The sequence below is a fragment of the Uloborus diversus genome, chromosome 6 (assembly GCF_026930045.1).
Source record: "Uloborus diversus isolate 005 chromosome 6, Udiv.v.3.1, whole genome shotgun sequence".
Lineage (NCBI taxonomy): Eukaryota > Metazoa > Arthropoda > Arachnida > Araneae > Uloboridae > Uloborus > Uloborus diversus.
This window is the reverse complement of record NC_072736.1, coordinates 63,594,926-63,615,011: the sequence shown is the minus strand read 5'-3', so window position 1 is coordinate 63,615,011 and position 20,086 is coordinate 63,594,926. Positions and strand designations below refer to the sequence as shown.

Sequence of the window (20,086 nt, the reverse complement as noted above, 5' to 3'; positions counted from 1 at the left end):
TTTTTTTTTTTGTAAAATTTGAGCACTCTGAAAAATGTCAAAATCAATTATATGTTTTTATTTAACATTCCAATCATTTTAAGTGGTATTTATTTAATTTTTTTTAAAGATAAATTGGCTGACTTTTGATTGTCTTCAGTCAAGTCTGTGCAATAGTGTTATTGTGTGTTTTTTTTTTTTTTTGTATTTACAATAAATTTATCACAAATATGTTCTACACATCCCTTTTCAACTGGAACTGAACACAAACATAGTTTTCAAACTTTGTTTTTTAATATTCCTTTTTGAAAATAAATTTTTAAATCTTTGATGCATTTTTCTTTAATTATCACAGTTGTATTATTATTATTATTATTATTATTATTTTGGAATAATGTTTTCCAAATGAATGGTATTTGAGTTTCTTCCTGTAAATGTATTTTTTTTTAATTTAATTACATCTTCTATAGACATAAATTAGTTTAATTTGTTTGTACCTTAAAATATCAGAATGATCTGCAGAGTGAAAGATTCTCATTGAAAATTTTATGGTCTTTGCTCTATTGAAAGTAGTCTCCCAAATTACAAATTTCATGTTTATTTTCCATTTAAGAATAAAACTTCATTATGAGCTTTGATCTCATTGACATAAGTGGTTGAAACATCTCTTCATGCAACACTATACGGAGGACTTTTATTTCCACCTGGAGTTCTACACAAAAAAACATAACATTGATCTCTTTCAGAACATAATAAGTTAAAAAGAATTCTTCCACTATTTGAGTATGTACAGAAATTGGTGTTCATCAGTAAAACAGTTTATGAAAAGAACTTTCATTTTATACACTGATTTTCACATCCCTAGTGGTGAGGCTCAATTTAAGGCTGAAGAAATCATCATCGTCTGTTAACTCGTATGTATGCGATGAGGAAAATGACTCCTGCTCCTACTATTCCACCAATTAAGAAACAAAGGAAAGCAATTCCTCCGGTATAGCCTAAAAGAAATAAGAGTATTAAATTTTTAAGCTCTAATTTTGCTACACTCAAACTTACGAGTATGAATATCTTTAAATGTTTCTTAATGTGAATTTAATTTATACTTACTGTTACTGTATGCTGGCGAAGCAAAAAATGGTTTAGCTGTAAAGAAAAGAAAATTTCTTTTATTAAGCTTCCAGATTTAAAAAAAAAAAAAACCCACACACACACACACAACAAAAATAAATTTAAAAAAAAAAATGCATGAAAAAAAATTGCTGATAAATAGAAATGTCTCATCATCACATCTTGCTTAGAAAGAACATTTCTATTTTATCATTGATTTTTTATTTCTAATTAAGGAAAATAGATGATATGTGAGTTACAATTTTTCATAATATTGTTCATTGTTGATTTTCTTTCCGTTATGACTTAAAATCAGCTAAAAATTATAATACCTTTCTATAATCTGGAAGGTTTAAAAAATTAATGCTAGAAGACCACAGAATGAAAAAAACTAAACAGACAACATCGTGTTGTGCTGTACAAAATCAATCAAATGAGATTTCAGTCTTGCGCATAAGTTTTGAGTTATAAGTAGTAAAAGTACATGTAAGTTGTAAGTGCAGATGGATCTCTGTTTAATGACTTTCTCTATTTAATGACTGCTTTTCACGGTCCCAGATGGTCCACTATAGTTATAAAAGCATTCTATTTAGGGACACTTTCTACTTAAGGACAATTTTTTGTGGTCTCTTGAAAGTCGTTAAACAGAGAGCCAACTGTAACAACTTACAGACTCAGAGAAAGCAGTACTCGTACTTTTTGTACTTTTGCTTCTCTATTGCATCAGTGGAAGATCTAGCTGCAACTGAAGTAATGTCGTCCTAGTGGGGAACTTCATATTTTAGGAAAATATGTGTCAGTAACAATCATAGTAAGATGTAACTTTTCAGACCCATAGAGACTCAAGTCCTGATAAATGCACAGTCCATCATATTTCTTATGAGCTCGAATGCTTGGGTTTAAATTCAATCCTTTTTGAAGTCGTAATGAAATGTTTTGTTGCTCTTACATGATACTTACTGTTTCTTTCACTTTAATATGTTATACTGTTAAATATAAATGCAACAAACTTCAACTCATTCGAGCAGGTTTCCAGTATGTCCTGCTGTAAGGAGCCCTTGGGTTTATGCATTTCAACTTTGTTTATAAAACCGCTGTTTTTATACTTTTTTTTTCTCTTTGTGCCTCTTATTACCTAGCCATATTTTAGTTTTCGTATATCAGCATTTCTCCTTTTTTTTCCCTCTCAGTGACTACATTCATTTGCGTAAAATACACATGAATGAGGCCTTAAAATAACACAAAAATTATCCTTAAGTACACCACATATACCAAGTTGACCAGTAAACCTGAATTGGTTTACTTAAATTTTCGTCTGTGAGTTTTGATTCAGTGTTAATAGCATCAAAGAAGCATGTTTAATTTAATAACTATTGGACTTAAGACAGTAAATGAACATGCATATCGTTTATTCAGACTTACGAGTGTGTGAACGATGTTGAAAAAATTGATAGATAAAAGGAAAATGCAAGGTTTCACTGACTTTCTGCTACAAACCAAGATGCTTAAAATGAGGAAAATATGGTTAAAAAAAAGAATTTCATACCAAATAAGTGATTTGTCATTCCTTTACCACATTTCCAAGTTTAAAACTTTCAAAAGGTAGCTTTTTTTTATATAGAAGAGTTTTTAAGCTTCAAAAATACATGTGTTAATGGACACCGGAAAATTAGACTTTTGTCTGCTACAGGACCCTCGGTGACATCTTATGCATCGAGTCCGTTGATGCTATTTGTCTCAGAAGAAAATTAGCTCTTTATTTGAACTGCTTAATGGACAATTTTATTAGAGGTAAGTACATCAGGGTGGCGACAGATCAGGGAGATCAGGGAAAAGTCAGGGAACTTTATTAATCAGGGAATTTTGAAAAAATAACAAAAAATCAGGGAAAATTGATTTTATGAAGAATTTTTTTTTTTTTGCTTTACAAAATTAAGTACTCTAATTCCCTACGCATTTTCCGCCAGTTATCTGTTCAAAAAAAAAGTAAAATTAATGAGGTGCGATTATACACTGCCGCATATTTGTGCATCTTTTTTCCTCAACGTCAAAGTATTGAATCTTACTTATTAACCACAGGATGAACTTCCTGAAATTGTTTCTGTGTGTGTTAGGTTGTTTATTTTACCTAGGTTGAAATTTCCTTTTACGCTTTCAATGCTACGTAAAATAAACAACCATACAGGCAAAGAGGAAGCCTTCCTTAATGCCTTAGCTCCTTTGCCTTTATTCCATTGTCTCGAAGTAATTAAATACTGTAATCAAGATTTCAAGAAGAAATCTTTGGTTTTTGAATTAATACTATAAAAGCTTAAAAGTTATTACTTCTTCGGGTTTTTAATTTAATTGCTAAAATTGAATTTTCTATAAAAAAAACTTTGATTTTTGCCGTTATACTATTTGTTGTCACCGCAGATTATAAAGGTTTTCTTTTCTTCAGACTTAAGTAATTCTTATAACCAAGTTGTATTCTTCTTTTATATATTTTGATATTAACTAATTGCTTTTTTTTTTCTTGCATTTCAAAGTTGTTTTTTACAAAAGCAATCTAAGATTTTTTTTCGTTGCATACTGAAATTATTTGAAATAGAGTTAACTTGTGTATTTAAGTAAATATCTTTATTTTTTATTGTTAAAATGCTGTATTCATTCATTAAAACCTATGTTCTTGATTAGAGAAAAGCTCCCTATGAATGGATGTCAAATGGTTTCATCTGTTTTGCATAAATATGTCAATTAGTTATATAAGAATAACTACATTAATTCTATTCTTTCACTATTATTTGTTATTCTTGCAACAATTATTATACTGTTTGAAAACTTAGTTCAAAATAATTTCAATTACTTTTTAGTTCTATCATAAAAACACATATGTTTTTAAGAGCAATTTTAATAGTTTCTTAAAATTCTTATGCTAAGTGGTTTCTGGAAGTAAAGTTTTTTTTTTTTAATTTTCTATAATCTTTCCATTGTATAAAAATTTAATATACTGTTTTGTAGGTCCCCCCCCCCAAAAAAAAATTGTCTTGGTTTTTTTTCTTTTTAACCACTTTATTAAAAAAGTAGCATCTTTTTAAAATATATCTTTAGTTCAGCAACTTTACACAACTTAAAACGTTTAAAATACTGCATTTTATACATACAAACATACAATGGATTTCAAGTAGAGCAAAGAAAGAAAACCATTATCATTGGTAACGTAAATCAGGGAAATTTGGTGAACTTAATCAGGGAAAAGTCAGGGAACTTTTTTTCACAGTTCCTGTCACCACCCTGTTTATTATTTTTTAATAGTTAAAATACTGTATTCATTCATTAAAACCTAAGTTCTTGATTAGAGAATAGCTCAATATGACTGGTTGTTGAAAGATTTCAATTTGTTTTGCATAAATATGTCCATTCTGCCGTGTGCAAGTAAAGGGCAGTAATTGCACATTTTTCGTTCTTTCTTTTTCATTTTTGTCATCTATTGTACGTTATCTTTACTGTACATGCTCGCTTATTTGGTTTCCGCTGAAAAAGGGGCGCGAAAAAAAAAGGCCAATTGCAACATTTTCTTATTGTTAGTATTGAATCTACCACACATTTCTTCAAATATCTTGAAAACTAATTTCTGCAGATACTGCCGTTTACCTGCACACGGCCGTATTATTTACGTTAGTAAAACTACATAACTTCTATACTTTAACTATCATTTGTTATTCTTGCAGCAACAATTATACTGCTTGAAAATTCAGTTCAAGATTATTTCCATTTAAATGTTTTAGTCGTATCATGATTAGATATGTCTTTTAGAGTGGTTTAATAATTTCTTAGAATTCTTATGTTAACTGGTTCATGGAAGTAAAGTATTTGTTTTAGATTTCCTACAATATTTCTCTGTCGATAATTTAATGCACTATTTTTACCAAAAAAAAAGGAGCATCTTTTCGAAATATATTTTTATTTAACAGCTTAAACCGTTCTAAACACTGCATTTTATTTAATATGCAATGCTATTCAGGTAGGGCAAAGAAAGGAAACCATTATCATTGATAACATAAATCAGGGAAATTGGTGAACTTAATCAGGGAAAAGTCAGGGAACTTTTTTTTCCAGTTCCTGTCGCCACCCTGTACATAAAGGGATGCCACTAGCGACTAAAAAAGCGACTATTTTGAAGAGTTGCAGACTATGACGACTATTTTAGCTTAAATTAATACAAAAACGACTAATTTGTAAAACACTGCTACTATTCCAGTCTAACAGCAACTAAAGTGTAAAAAATACAACTGATGTAAAAAAAGGAACTGTAAAGAAGTAAATAAAATAATAGTATTAAAAAAGCCACAAACACTTTTGTAGAAATGTAAAAAATAAAAAATAATCTTTGCATGTTAAGTATCTTTACTAATAATAAAGCTGAAAGTCTTTCTGTCTGGATCTCTGTCTGTCAGGATCTCTGTGACGTGCATAGCACCTAGACCGTTCGGCCGATTTTCATGAAATTTGGCACAGAATTAGTTTGTAGCATGGGGATGTGCACCTCGAAGCGATTCTTCGAAAATTCGATTTTGTTCTTTTTCTATTTCAATTTTAAGAACATTTTCCGAAGCAAAACTTTCATAAGACGGACGAGTAAATTACCAAGTTATCATAACATGGAACCGTAACATGGGCAAGCCAATTGGCGAGAAATTCATCGTACATTATTTGTAAATATACAGGCGAACCAAAAGACCTTTTAATTTTCTACTACGGGCAAAGCCGTGCGGGTGCCACTAGCAAGGGCGCCCATATGCAAAATTGTAAGGGAGACCTCAGATACTTCCCCCATGGGTTAGGAGGGTATTTTCTCATGGAAACCGATTTCAGGAGAGATTAGAGTCATTAAAAGATTTCATTTTTAATAACTTATTCATTAATGGCTGGAGAATAAATGTTTTTACATTTTTGCAAAGAAAAAAGTACCAAAAGCAAGGAAGTTCTAATTTCAAAGGTGGGGCTCGAGCCTCCACTTGCCCCCCTATATGAGCGCCCTTGACCACTAGTGATAAAATAATTGACGTGGGGGATTTCTAATCAGTTGTCTTAAATCTCGTATTTGTTGTCCTTGCAAAAATGTGAATTGTATCCCAGGCTTTTTTTACATTGAAGTTTATTGTATGGTCAATTATTTTATCATACTTTAACATTAATTAAAACTTAACATTGCTAATTAAAACCTAACATTCAACTTATACTTAACATTAATAAAAAAAATAACATTTTCTGCCTATCCATGAATTATTGAAATTCAGCTCATTAAGATCGTTGATATCTTTCTAAATTTTTAAGATATTGAACTGGAGTTTTATTAGGAGTTTGCGATCTACTTTAAATTACCAAGTTTATATTGCTATCTTTTGCGCATGCGTGGTGAAAATTTGATTGCTTTAAACGTTCATATTTCATCAAATTTTCAAAATTTTGGTTTCAAATTTTAGTATAATGGTTCTCCCATACACTGTTAAGTTTTCTGAAAGTTTGATAAGCCAGGATGGAAAACTGCGTGTTATGAGCCAAAAGCATGCAAACAAAATTGATGTTTTTGAAAGAAATGCTTATATTTTCGTGAATATAAGTGATACTTTCATGCATAGAATTATTGTTCACAGTGAATAAATTAAATTCTGAAAATTACAGATTATCCACAGATATTTATGAGGAAGGATGATTAAAAAACATTTTTGACTTCAATTTGTTTCTGGTTTCTTAAATGCATCGGGAGTTTACTTTTTATTCGAAAACTAGTGGCACTCGCACGGCTTTGCCCGTAGTAGAAAAATTAAAAGGTCTTTTGGTTCGCCTGTATATTAACAAATAATGTATGGTGAATTTTCTCACCAATTGGCTTGTACCCATGTTACAGTTCCACGTTATAATAATTTCGTAATTTACTCGTCCATCTTATGATAATTTTGTTCTTAAAATTGGAATAGAAAAAGAACCACATCGAATTTTTAAAAAATCACTTCGAGGTGCACACCCTCATGCTACAAACTAACTTTGTGCAAAATTTCATGAAAATCGACCTAACGGTCTAGGCGCTATGCGTGTCAGAGATCCAGACATCCTACAAACATCCTCCGGACATTCAGACAGAGAGACTTTCAGCTTTATTATTAGTAGGGATGACAGCTGGGGCATGCTTTTTATGTGACAAAAGTTCCTGAACAATTGGTCTCTTAATTTTTGGGAGATCCGTAAAATCCGTCCTATTTATAGCAGCTGAGGTACGCCTATTCATTAAAGTATGTGTAGCATGATTTAATATTAATACTTTTTAAAAAATAATGGGAGACTATTTTAGATAATATTTTTCTTATTTGGCGACTATTTTGCTAACTATTTCTCATTTGGGAGGCTACTAAAACGACTATTTTTAGGATCGATTAGGCTACTTTCTGCATATCTGACGACATAAAATTTCATAGTTGGCTAATTTTTCAGATTCTTAAAATTTTGCCAAAAATTGAAAAAAAAAATCTTAATTTTCTGAATGGCACAAATAATCTGCTTCTAGGACAAAAATATCTCTAAAAAGGATAACGAACTGAAATCAAGAGAAAAGAAATTGGGCCTACGACATACAAACTAAATGACTTTTTAAGATGCAATAAAAAATGTAAGTAATTCAAAAATAACTTCCTTTTTCGAGTCCCTAAATGAATTTTCTCTTAAGAGATTTTTATGCTGGACTAATAATTAATTTTAACCAAACTATAAGTGTTTTCTTGAAAAATAAAATAAAATTTGTTCTTGAGAAGGCGGGGAAAGGAACTTCCGATAAATGGAACTACTGATTACTCAAAGGTTTTAGCCGGTTCCTTGGGACTTCGAGTTATTGAGAGTTGACTATATATCCAAACCATATCGATGATGAAATGCTTCATTCGGACAATATCTTTGGTTCATACTACATTATAGTATTTAAGTAGCATGATTTGGTCTAAAATAAGCATATAAAGCGATTGTACTTACTTCTTACGAAATTGCTGCAGATGGGGCTGAAAGTGGTAGTCATAGCTGATGGCGATGTAGTCACGAGTACGCAATTTGTAGAGTACATGGTTCCTCCCTGGCAGAAATCGAATGCCTGGCAGGAATCCTCCCCCGTCCATTCGTAGCAGGTCTTTGCACACTCCTCCAAAGTGAGATTAGTTATCGGTTTGACTGAACTGCCAACGCTACGTTTGTTTGGGAATTTGTTGAACTCTGTGCTGAACTTTCCTAAAGTGAATGAAAGCTTTCTTGAATGTGGATGTTAGTGAAAATTGACGTACATTTTATCAATTAGGAGAAGGAATAACTTTGGAAATGCTTGGAATGGTTCCTGAAATGAGTTTGAAAGTACTTGTGAAAGACTGTCTTCACAAGTCTTAGAGCTTTAGTGTTGCTTTAGACTGCAATAGCAATAATAAAACAGGGGTTTGGGCATTAGTAAGATACGAAAAGATTCAACATCTACAAAATAAATAAATGCAAATTGAAAAAAAAAAAAAAAAAAGCATGGAGGCTGAATAGCGTGACGATGTTACTGGACCTAAGGTCCTGTCACTGACACTACAAAAAGCAAAGGATCATATCATTCGGTATCTTCCAATCACGAAGACAGTAGAGTGAAAAACGTCAAGTCAAGGCAAGTGAAATCATAAAGCAATCTTGATTGCTCAAAAACAAAAATGATAATCATTCTGATTAGTGAGAACTTTTTGCCAAAATGTAATATTTATGTGCGAATAAGAACATACAAATTGTGCTTTCTTTTTTTGAATTTCTTGTAAATGGTCGTTTTGTTTGTACTTTATATATATAGTAAAATCCGTCTAATGCGGACACTAACGGGACAATTTTTTTTGTCCACAATAGAGGTGTCCGCAGGCGAGGGGTTTAATAATGTTAGTTGCCTTGGAATCGGAGAATTAAAAATCGTCCACATAAGAGGGGTGTCCGTTAGGAGGGGTGTACTTCGACGGTAGCTACTGAAACTTTTTTATGCATTAACAACGGTAACAGTGAGCCACTACAACTATATTTTACTTACTATAGTAGTGTCCGCAGTTTACATCTTTCTGCTGTATTGCTTCACGTGACTTGGAACTGGGGTAGTGCACAACGTGGAGCTTGCACGTGCCAGCTGTTTGACAGTGGTCGAACGACAAGCACGAGAAAGATGTCTCTTTTAGGCATGCTCTCGCACAGTCTTCTACCTTGGGCTTGTCTTTCAGCACTTTGGAAGCACTGGTACTCAGGACAATGCCTGGACTGCGTACAAAGTTATCTGCATACTTTCCTGCGACGAATGAGATGTACAAAGTTTTTTTTTTAAAAGAATAACATGACTTTGATATAAGTATCATTGTTTAACAAAAGAAATAACCAGGAAAAAGCTTTCCAGAACGCAAGGAGTGGAAATATTTCGATGATTGAGATTTTGGTGAGATTGCCAAATTCTGGGATATTAGCATTTTGTTCCATAGTTGGTGCATGGCTATATGCGATCCTACCAGCTAACCTACCAGCATGCATAATGGTATGATGAAGTTCATAGTAGCCTTCGCAATGCTTCCAAGTTCCAACTCGGGGGGGGGGGGGGGAGTCATGACCCTCTTAAACCGTCGACAATAGTATCCGTTCACATTGTGTTCAAACACTTTATGAATAAAATGTAAACTACTTCAGTTGTCTTTCATATCATTAATTGTTTTTGAAAGTAAATATTGGAAATGCTGCTATTTTTCTCATTGCTTATAAAATTAGTTTGTAACGCTTAAGCAGTTTCAGAAATTTTGCGTACCCAAAACCGTGAGTTTGTTCGTAGAAGGTGGGGGCGGGACATTCTTCAGCATGACCCTCCTCTCCCTAAAATGGCAGTCTGTATCCGCCTTTGCCCCAACTGTAGCAGCAAGGCCGAGATACGCTAGCTCTTTATTATCAACTATCAAAGGGACCTCTGACCCTCAAACTATGAAGGACTGTGTGCCAGGCGCCTTGCCTTCAGAAGACAACACAATAGATGGTGGTGCCATCTATGGACAGTTCGAGAATTTAGAACCAGGCCAGGAGCCGAAAAACTTTCTGGTCCGGCACCTTCAAAGGTATCATTTCACTTGGAGGACATTGTGACCATGAGCATATTTAACGTCGGCCAGTCACCATTAATGACGACGGTAGATCTTCGACCAGCGAGGATCGAGCCCGAGACCCTCCGGCCCCATGTCCAATCAATGCCTTACTGATCAGGCCACCACGGTCTGATCGGTAAGGCATTATTAGTTAGTATTTAAGATCGGAAAGGCATTATTAATTAAGGCCACCACCTAGCTCTTTATCTATAGCGTTAAATAATTTGGTGGCAATTGGGAACGTTGTCAAGATACCAAGAACCTCAAATATCAAGATATCTCCCCTCCCATTTGTATATCTATGGGGGCATCAAGTTAAATACGTGCCTACAGGATTACTCACTTGTGACGAGGATGCACGTATTATCTTCGATCATATCAGAGTCAGACAGTTCTTCCCCATATTTTGTGTGCAGTACACACGAAGAATCCATAAGACAATAGGAGGCCGTTTCGCAGTTGTCGAAGTCTAGGCAGAGCTTTTGGCATTCGTCAAATTGCAACTTGCCCATATTCTTCACCTCCTTTCCCAAATCGTCCTTTAGCCTAAAGCCAGCCCTATAGGCAATCATGCGAGGATTCAGTTCACCTGGTAAGACAAAATTTCCATGTATAAATTCAAAATCTGTTACATGCATCACAAAAAAAAAAAAAAGTTTTTAAAGATAACTTCGAAACATGTTGGTCAACTTTTCACACCACTTTAATGTTTTTTAGTTTGTTTGATTTCTAAAAGAAACTGTGAAAGGCTCGATGCTGTTGCTGCACTGTGTTGACAAAGCTGTGATATCAGTTTTCTACTTTTTATTTCAAAAAATAAGTTGGCTAGAGAAGTATAAAGCCATGATTAAGAACGTTAAATGATTTTTAAAAAACAAAAAACGCAGCCTTTGTCTTACACTATTAAATTTCAGTTGCTCTACAGACTAGTTAAATCATACCCAAAAGTTGATGAAGTACTCAAAGAAACGCTAATGAATTAACTTACGTCCCATTCTTTCGAAAATGCGGGTGTCTTCGCCTGGTTCACTGACTTGTATCGAGCTAGCTGTTAAAACAACCTGAAGAACAAAAGAAATACATCTGTAGATGAATACACGCATTGTATAAACATAATACGAGCATGATACAGGGTAATAACCTGTAAAAGAAGTTACCACCATTAACCAGAGACCTAAGACAAAACAAAAGCATATATCGACAGCCTGGTTATGTCATCAACACTGCAGTTGCGACTTTGTTTTAAGCCTGGCTAAAGGGCGATAACCTATTGTAACTTATTACCTATAGTTTTTGCCTTTCGGGTTGAACCGTACCGTTGCTTGCAGATTCTCGCTGGTGAGCTAAATAAATTTTAGCTACCAGTTTGTTGGTAATCTCAGCTTCAATGAGATGACATCTGCATCCAGCTAGGACTATTCCAGAGTCATGAGACCATAGCAAGGATGAAGATGTCTCTAATGTCACAACCAGGCTGTTGGTATATGCTTTTATGGTACAGGGTGTTTCAGAAAGAACTCCCCTACTTTGAACTAACATAACAGCAAGGCAGTGAGAGAAAGAAAGGTGAAACAACTAGTACGTTGGACACACAGGTCTGGAATTTTTTGCCGGTTTTCAAAACTAGTAGTTCAAAGATTAGAAATTACAAAGCGCTGTAGTCATAAATGTCTTTTAAATAGTGTATGGAAATGTGCTTATTGAACAGGAAAAAATCTTATTGCAGTGAGCTCGCTATAGCCACCTTTTACAACAGTAACATGATGTAATAGAAGGGTTAAGTTTGAAGTCACTCGATGTAATGTTTGAGGCACATGAAACCAGTGGCGTTGCCAAGGGGTGGGATAGGGGGTTATAACCCCACCATGAAGCTCAAAATTATCTGTATGAACTAGTGATGTGCGAGATCTTTCATAATGTAGATATGGGATACGGATCATTAATGTCTAGATCCGCGGATACGGATACGGACCTCAACTTTTGTACCCAACTCAAGTCCGAACCACTTGTAAAATTTGTCATGGAAGGTATTCCCGTAAGGATAAATGTACAATTTCTGTAAAAAATCATTTACGGAGAAAACATCCTCAAGAATACGATTTATTCTTAAAAGAAGACTCCGCGAAGAAGATTAGTCGAGAGTCAGAAGGAATGGAACAGCGAGTAAAAGTTAAAAAATTATTTCTGACTTGTTCCGTAGACTTAGCAGCAACAGCCAAAAGGAACTTCATCTACTGTTAAAATATAGAAATAATTTTTCACATTCTAGTTCGACATAAATGTAACGATGTCCCACTTTTCACGACTCTCCCCTACCTTCGAAATTACACATCTAGTACACCGTTTATAAACAGTGAATAGAGAATTTAGACTTTTTTTTTTTTTTTGAAGAAGAAGAATACGTGAAATACACCGCCAGCTCAGTCATTTCCAACCGAGGACTGCAGTTTCGTGCTTATAAGCACTCATCAGCCCGGCAAAGAAACTGCAGTCCTCGGTTGGAAATGACTGAGCTGGCGGTGTATTTCACGTATTTCTGCTTTAGCCCTGGCTAATGGGCGGTAATTTACTGAATATAAGAAGAAGAATGCCTAGAAAAGACAAAATGAAGAATAAAACAAACCCCAAAAATCTCAATTCGGCCGAACCTCATAGAAAGATGAATTTCTTGGGTTCAGAACACATATTTAAATGGAAAATTTTTTCCCCCCCCCCCCTAGACAACATGGGCAGCACGATAGGGGAAAAATAATCTCACAACTTAAAAGTTTTGGTAATCGCAAAACCAGAGTCAAAAGGAAAAAATGAAAATCCTTTTAAAAGTTTCGCTTGCTAAAATATTTTACAAGTATTTTATTTGTTAACAAATAGAAAGAGGCAGTAGATCAAAATTTTAAATCATTGAGCTTTCTCTCCTTCGTTTCCAATCACGTGAATAAATGCTTAGAATCGTATTTAAAGTTTACCAAAAAAGGTTATAACTCCAACAGGTCCAAACAGGCTTCAATGTACGCAGAAAAGTTGGTTCTTTTGATTGGTGCTAATATTTTAAATGTACGAGTAAGATTTCGAAAACATCTAAAAATTCAAATCCGATTTTTTAAATGATATCTCTGGTAGTTAACGTTCTTCAAGAACGAAATTAAGCTAAAAACACTTTCGATTAAGTCGCCTTTCGAAAAAAAAAAAAAAAAATCGGCATCCATTTAGGAAGTACGATGCCACAGACAGACACACAGATGTACATTTCAAACTTATAACCTCCTTCCTTGTTGCTTCGGGTGTTAAAAATTAACTTTTTCAATTGCGAAAATGATACTTTATAATTTCAATAAGAAATAAAAACTAATTTAAATAGAATTTAATAATATTTTATACCTGCCTTTATTTAGAATTTCAAATATGAAAATAAATTTAATAACGTGAAAGATCCGTTTGAAATCCACCAAAATAGTAACGAATATGAATACAGATCGTTTCCCCTGTCGGATATCCACTGATACGGATATCTGACACATAACTAGTATGAACACACATGCAAGAGCTTAAAATTACACGTTTCGGCCTTTAATTTCGAATAATTTCATATCACCCTTCCCCCCCTCCTCATGAAGGATTTCTCACTACGCCACTGCAGGCATCCATCTCAGTGGAGACTGTTAAATTGAACTTCCCATTTCGGTTTCGATGGCCGAAACACTTCGAGTAAGTTTTTTCCGATACTGCTCTGCGGTAGATCTGCCATAAATATAGCATTTGGTCTACATAATGGGGTTGTTTCCTTCTGTCAAAAGTAGTACTTTTTGTCACGAAAATTGATAGGATAACCAAAAAAATAATAACATGGACCCAGAAAATACTTTCATTTTCCCAACAATTATTTTTTAATTAATTTTTTAAAATGTCCGATTTTTCAAACAAGGCGTGGTCTTGATGACGTCACAAATGATGCTCTTTGGCCCATTTTTCTACCACGTTTCCACGTTATGATAATCAAGAAGCGAATTAAAACTGAGCTCTACGCTTGCTATCAAACATATCGTTGCCAATACACGTGAGTAAAGATGCGAATTAAATATTTTGCTCTGTGAATGGCAACACTAAATGGCATTTCATCATTTGTGATATCATCGGATGAAGCGTAAACAATGAAAGCGCACCGATTTAAGTAATTTTTTAAAAATATTAAACAAATTATTTAAAAAAATGGTCAGATCCTATGTTTTAAAGCATGCTCTTTCAGAAAAAAAATACTTTTTAAATTTTGGAAGCAACCCCATTCGGTGTAGAGCAAATTTTTTCCAAAGATTTCATAACAAAAAAAAAAGTTCTTACCTCCTCTTCTTGACCTTTAACGGGTATGCTCAGTTTCATAGTTCCTATTTCTACTTCTTCTCTGAGAGCAGATACCATTTCTTCTTTCGATCGAAGGTACGTATCGTTGTTGAAACCTACAAAAGGAATCTTTCATTAGCCGCCTATTTTTCTAAACGTAACTCTTTTTTTTCTTTTTATGAAATCAGAATTCTTATCACACGAATAGTATAATAATGAAAAAAGTTGCAATAGATAGCAATTGAAAGAGAATAATGAGACATTTTTTTGACGTAAAAATTATTTACTCTCGTCCGTCCGTTTCCGTTACTGAGATATAAGGTCTTAAAATTTGGCGAAATTTAAAAAAAAAGGACCAAATTTAAAGACTTAGTTTGAAATGTATCACGCATTTTCACCGTCTGCATTAATCTACAAATCATGTGAGAGACGTCTTCCGTTTTTTATATTTCGATGACAGGGACACGAGGGCAAATAACTTATGCACCCAAAAACATGTTTTACAATTCTTTTGAGTGCTACCTATTTATAAAGTCGAACTCGCAAAAAACGAAAGCAAAAGGACTGCCATATTTGCTCGTTATAACCGTGAGCTCGTAAAACGCAAGTTCGTGAAAAAAATCCATCATAGTTGCTTTTTTTCTTCTGCTTTTTAGTCATTCTACAGTGAACAGTACCAACTAAGTTGGTTACTTTGCTTTAAATTGTCTGAATGTCTCTTTCTTATGTCGTTGTTTTTGATAAATATATATATACATATATAATTTCTAAATGTTTCTTTACTTCACAAATTAAAAAAAAGTTCTGTCGTCGCTTGTTTTTAGGATTTATGATTTATCACTAACTTTGGTTGTCTTTGGAATTAAAAATAAAAATTACCAAAAAAAGATAAACTGAGCTGGAAGTCAATACAAATTTTTCAAATCACAAAAATATTGCTCGCTCTAAGCGGGGTTTACTCGTTAAAAGCGAGTTATGCTCCCATAGACTTAACATTGCACCAACCAAGTATTTTAAAATTCCTCGCTAAATCCGGCTTCTCGTTAAATCAGGGTATGTTATAAGTGAGTTTGACAGTATTTTTTTAAATTATTACTGTCGTGGGGTTTTCCTGGTTCGTACTGTATTACGTTCGCTTAAGTTTGGATTGGCTTTTATCTTGAATTTATCAGCACTGCGGCAAAGACATTATTTTTGAACTTTCGTGTTTATAGTTTTGCTGTTATTACGCTAGGTTTGATTTATTTATTAAGCAAACCGTTTAACGCAGATACAAGAAAACAGGGAACTCATTCGTAGTAATACTCTACGAGTAATCCAGATCTACTGAGCAGTTAGTAGCTCTAATGCTATTTCTAAATAGGGTCACAGTTAAATTAAAATTTAGGCTTTCTATTGCACAGTGTTTCTTTATTTCTTTGATAAATGGAACACTTTTTGACATCCAGTTTTTCACGGAACCCCTGGTTTTTCTTCATTAGTATAGTTGGAATGCAGCGTTCGAAAATAGTTTACTTGCAATAAAAACGAAAAATGTTTCAAATAATACTTTTTGAGATCAAAAAGAAAAACGTTTTTGTAAATAACTATGTGTCAATTCAATAAAAGTTCTGTATTCTTGCACTAACTCAGTCGTAGGTCATTCATTGACAATAATCGAGTTTTTAATCTACAGTTCGTTTTGATATTTGTTTTCTCTGCCGTTATTCAGATTTTATTCCGATTTTTCTAAGTGACTATCTTGAATTCAAAAAAAAAAAAAAAGAGCTTTAGAACCCTTGATTGATATCCATGAAACCCTGGGGTTCCACGGAACCCAATTTAAGAAACGCTGCTATAGCACGTAATAATAAGGAGCTTCAGTTGCGAAAATGCAAAAATCAAAATCTGACAAGTTTTTCCTCATACGGCGCATGTTCGGGTTGCACGGAAAACGCGTTTCTTTGCCAATTTAGTCTCAATGCAGGGAAAGCAACTTGTCTTTGTTGAGGCATCAAGTTATGAGCATAAGAATGATCGAAATACGATCAAGTTTTCTTCTGCCCAAAAAAAGTGTCTGTAATACTTCTGAGATTTGTGATTTTAAGGTTTTTAAAAAAGTTTCTGTAAATTTTACTTCTTTGTCAACTTTGTATCAATCTAGGGAAAGCAATTTGGGGCAGATTCCACCGTCGCAGTGGGGGAAAATCTAGACTTTCCTTACCTTTTTAATAAATGCAAATTATGTAGGGCTGAAAGTTAAAAATTTGTTGACATAGCGAAAGTATTTTACTTGTGTGATTTATTACGCAACTTTCTTTTTTATTATTATCTTTTTGAGTTGTTATTTTTCATTGAAGTTTATACCTGTAACGTGTAGGATATGCTTTTAGATATGGGTGTCCCCCTAATTTCGCCGACGCGAAATTTCTTTCCCCCTTGTTTTACAGTTTCAATCATACCTTTTGATATATTGAAGGCAGGGTTGGCTGGATTGGACCCAATGGGTTTTTTTGAAAAATGCCATTTAAAAAAAACTCATTATTTAGCCCACTTTTGGGTTTTTAAAAAAATTTCTGAGAAGTTTTTAAAAAAATTAATTAATTTAAATACTTTCACAATTTAAACTTCTTTTTTATTTGTTCTTTACCACAGACAACGGACATAAAAAATGAATTTTGATTCTACTAGTATTTCTTAACTCTTAATGGCATTAAAAAAATACTTCAAAGATTTTAAATAAATATATTTAACTTTTTTCTTTAACTGGTCAATAAATAACTCAAATTATCTTGATTAAGTCCTGTCACGTCTGATTTTCTCAATATTTGTAGATTGTACAGAGGAAACTACTAAAGCTAAAAGGCTTTCATTTGAATTATTTTCTGCAAACCAACACGTCACAAATCTTGAATAAACAAGGTATATTTTTTAGAAATTAACAGGTGTTACAAACGATCTGACAGAATAAGATGTACAGTATTTTCATTATCTTACGAAAAAGTTTAATATTTCTTACCCTGTACACAGAAATAGAAAAACGGGCAACATAAAATTGAAAGAAATGTCTTGATTAAGCTGGAATTCAGTAAAAACGGATTTAAACTACTTGAGGTTCTACAGTAGTTTTGCATAACAAAATGAAATACAATAAAATAGAATTCAAAAAAAAAAAGTAGTAATTAAAAACGAACTAACAAACAATAGATTTTATCATTCGAGAAGTAACTTTGCCTTAACTGTTGATAATCATGGAAACTAAAAAATCTGAAACTTCACCATTCTTGGGTTTCCTCGTCTTTTATACTTTTCTTCAGAAAACGCTGAATTTTCAAGCTTTTTTTAGCCCAAGACAATTTTTGTGCTTTGTCCATATACTTACGATACAATATGCTACAAGTACCCAGATTTTCCCTAAAAAAAGACAAAAAAATCCACATTTCTTTTAAAAATCCAGCTTTAGTTGGGTTTTTTTTGGGTTTTATTTAAAAAAAACCCAAAAAACCCTGGGTCCATGGGCTTTTTAAAAAAAACCCGGGTTTTACCAACCTTGATTGAAGGAGGGGGGGGGGGGATTTTAAATGTTGGCGAAACTGGGGGTAAACCTGGACATTAATGTTAGATTTCTCTATTCTGACAAAATACTCTCCCAATCTATAGTTGCAATTTTTTAAAATATGTATTTTGCTTGCCTGCTAATTATTTTTCAGTGTTAAGTTAAAAAAGGAAAAGAAAAGTAAACAATTCCACATAAAATAAGACATTTTGTTCTGCACACAACGCATTCTTTATTTGATTTCATAAGCGACTTTTAAAAAATCATTTTGCACGAAAAATCACATTTATGTGTGAGTTCTTAGGCAAAAAGTTTTTGTTTGTTACGCGTTTCGAGATAAAACATAGAGCTGTCACTTGCAGGAACAGGGTTGCCCATCTAGGAGGGGGGGGGGGAGGGAGTCATGGCGCAGACTGTACCATTGAAATTTTCATTTGGGGGGGGGGGTAATTTAAGGCATATTTTCCTCTTTTTTGGGGGGGAGGGTGCGCCTTCGCTCTTAGGGGGGGGGCACCACTGTGCAGAACAAAATATCTGCTTTTTCGTGGAATGACCTCTTGTCGAAAAGCTGTGAGCTTCATAGTAGGAGGGCATACTACATTCCGTGGGAAATTTCGTGAGGAAATTGTGAGACCCATTCTATTATGCTCCTTGTGGCCTGTGTAACTATGCCTCACCGGGTGTTTTGCTTGAATTTGTGTCAGACGGCTTGTATGACGTCATCAATCCAAGATGGCGGCTGTAATGAGTTTTTGCAATTATGACTCAATTTTTGGGTATTTTGTGATAATTTTCTGGTGAATTTGCTTGATTAATATTCTATTACTTTTCTTATTGTAAGTTGAAAGTAAAATACTTAATTTATTTGTTTATTAACTCATTTTTTAAAAAAAATTCTGAAGTCTTCATTTTTGACTTTGGCATTCAGAATAAGCTAGTTTAAAAGTACCTCGGGTGAAGTTTTGCAGTTAAAAATATTGTTAGTTTTCAGGCTAAAATCATTAAACATTAGTACAGTCGAACCTCGTTAATTCGGACACGCTTATAACGAATTAAAGCAAAAGCGAACTACATTTGCGATCCCCGTCCTACCGTACTAACACTTAAACTTTTTTTTTTTTTTTTTCAAATAAAACGAGCTACTGTTGAGACAAATTCACTTTTAAAATCCATTTGAGTTCGTTTTAACAAGGTTCTACTGTATAATCGTTTAACAGAATTCCTTATAACCTGTATAATTACTCCTTAGGAGCTTTTCTTGCATCTTTTATAACGCATGTTTAATTTCATCAACGCAGCTTACGTTCATGCAGAAACTGGTACATGTAACTAAATATATTTTAGGGGAAAATTTACCAACAGTAATCATCATGGATATTGGATCATACAAACCAGTTTTAAAACTTGCCCTGTCAAACAAAAACTTTTACAGGTCTTGACGACAATTTGACTGAGTTATACAGTGAATCTGCAGTGTCAAAAATTCTTGCAGGAAAGTGTGTTAAACGGGCTACAGAAGCACATTCTGCATTAAGGGTTGCACTATTTAAATGTTACCTCGATGCTTTTTATACAAACAATGAAGAAATTAAATTTCAATGCGATGATAGAGTGCAAAAATTAATTGCTTTCAAGAAAAAAGTATGGTGAAACAAAACAACTTTCCTCAAATATAATGCAGATATTACTAGATTCTAAAATACATGAAAAAATGAAAGATTTGAGGACACAGAATCAATTGGAAGACCAACATTTAAACTTGCTTTGTTATACATGCATATGATGGATACCATGTTACTTTTATACGGTCTGTTAGATCAGGAAATTGGGAATTACACATTTCTTCATTCGAAGGTTTCGTTCCCTATTTATTTGCTTTGAATTTAACAAATTATGCAAGTATGATATCATGGTACTTGACTAATATGAAGCGTCTTAAAGTAAAACAACAAAATCTTCGGAATGAACTCATGGAAGGCAATTG

At 33.5% G+C, this 20,086-nt stretch overlaps 1 protein-coding gene across 1 annotated transcript in view; it reads right to left on the bottom strand.

Annotated features, from left to right (window-relative positions):
• Positions 1–647: 647 nt before the first annotated feature.
• The window catches only part of LOC129225223 (uncharacterized), a 79,294-nt gene continuing 59,855 nt past the window's right edge, over positions 648–20,086 (bottom strand). The window contains exons 18-24 of the mRNA XM_054859796.1: positions 14,568–14,683; positions 11,221–11,293; positions 10,576–10,821; positions 9,152–9,400; positions 8,089–8,337; positions 1,087–1,122; positions 648–977 (exon numbers count right to left, since the gene is read on the bottom strand). Of these exons, the coding sequence (XP_054715771.1) occupies positions 877–977; positions 1,087–1,122; positions 8,089–8,337; positions 9,152–9,400; positions 10,576–10,821; positions 11,221–11,293; positions 14,568–14,683 (1,070 nt within the window). The 3' untranslated portion in view covers positions 648–876. The remainder of the gene's footprint in view (positions 978–1,086; positions 1,123–8,088; positions 8,338–9,151; positions 9,401–10,575; positions 10,822–11,220; positions 11,294–14,567; positions 14,684–20,086) is intronic.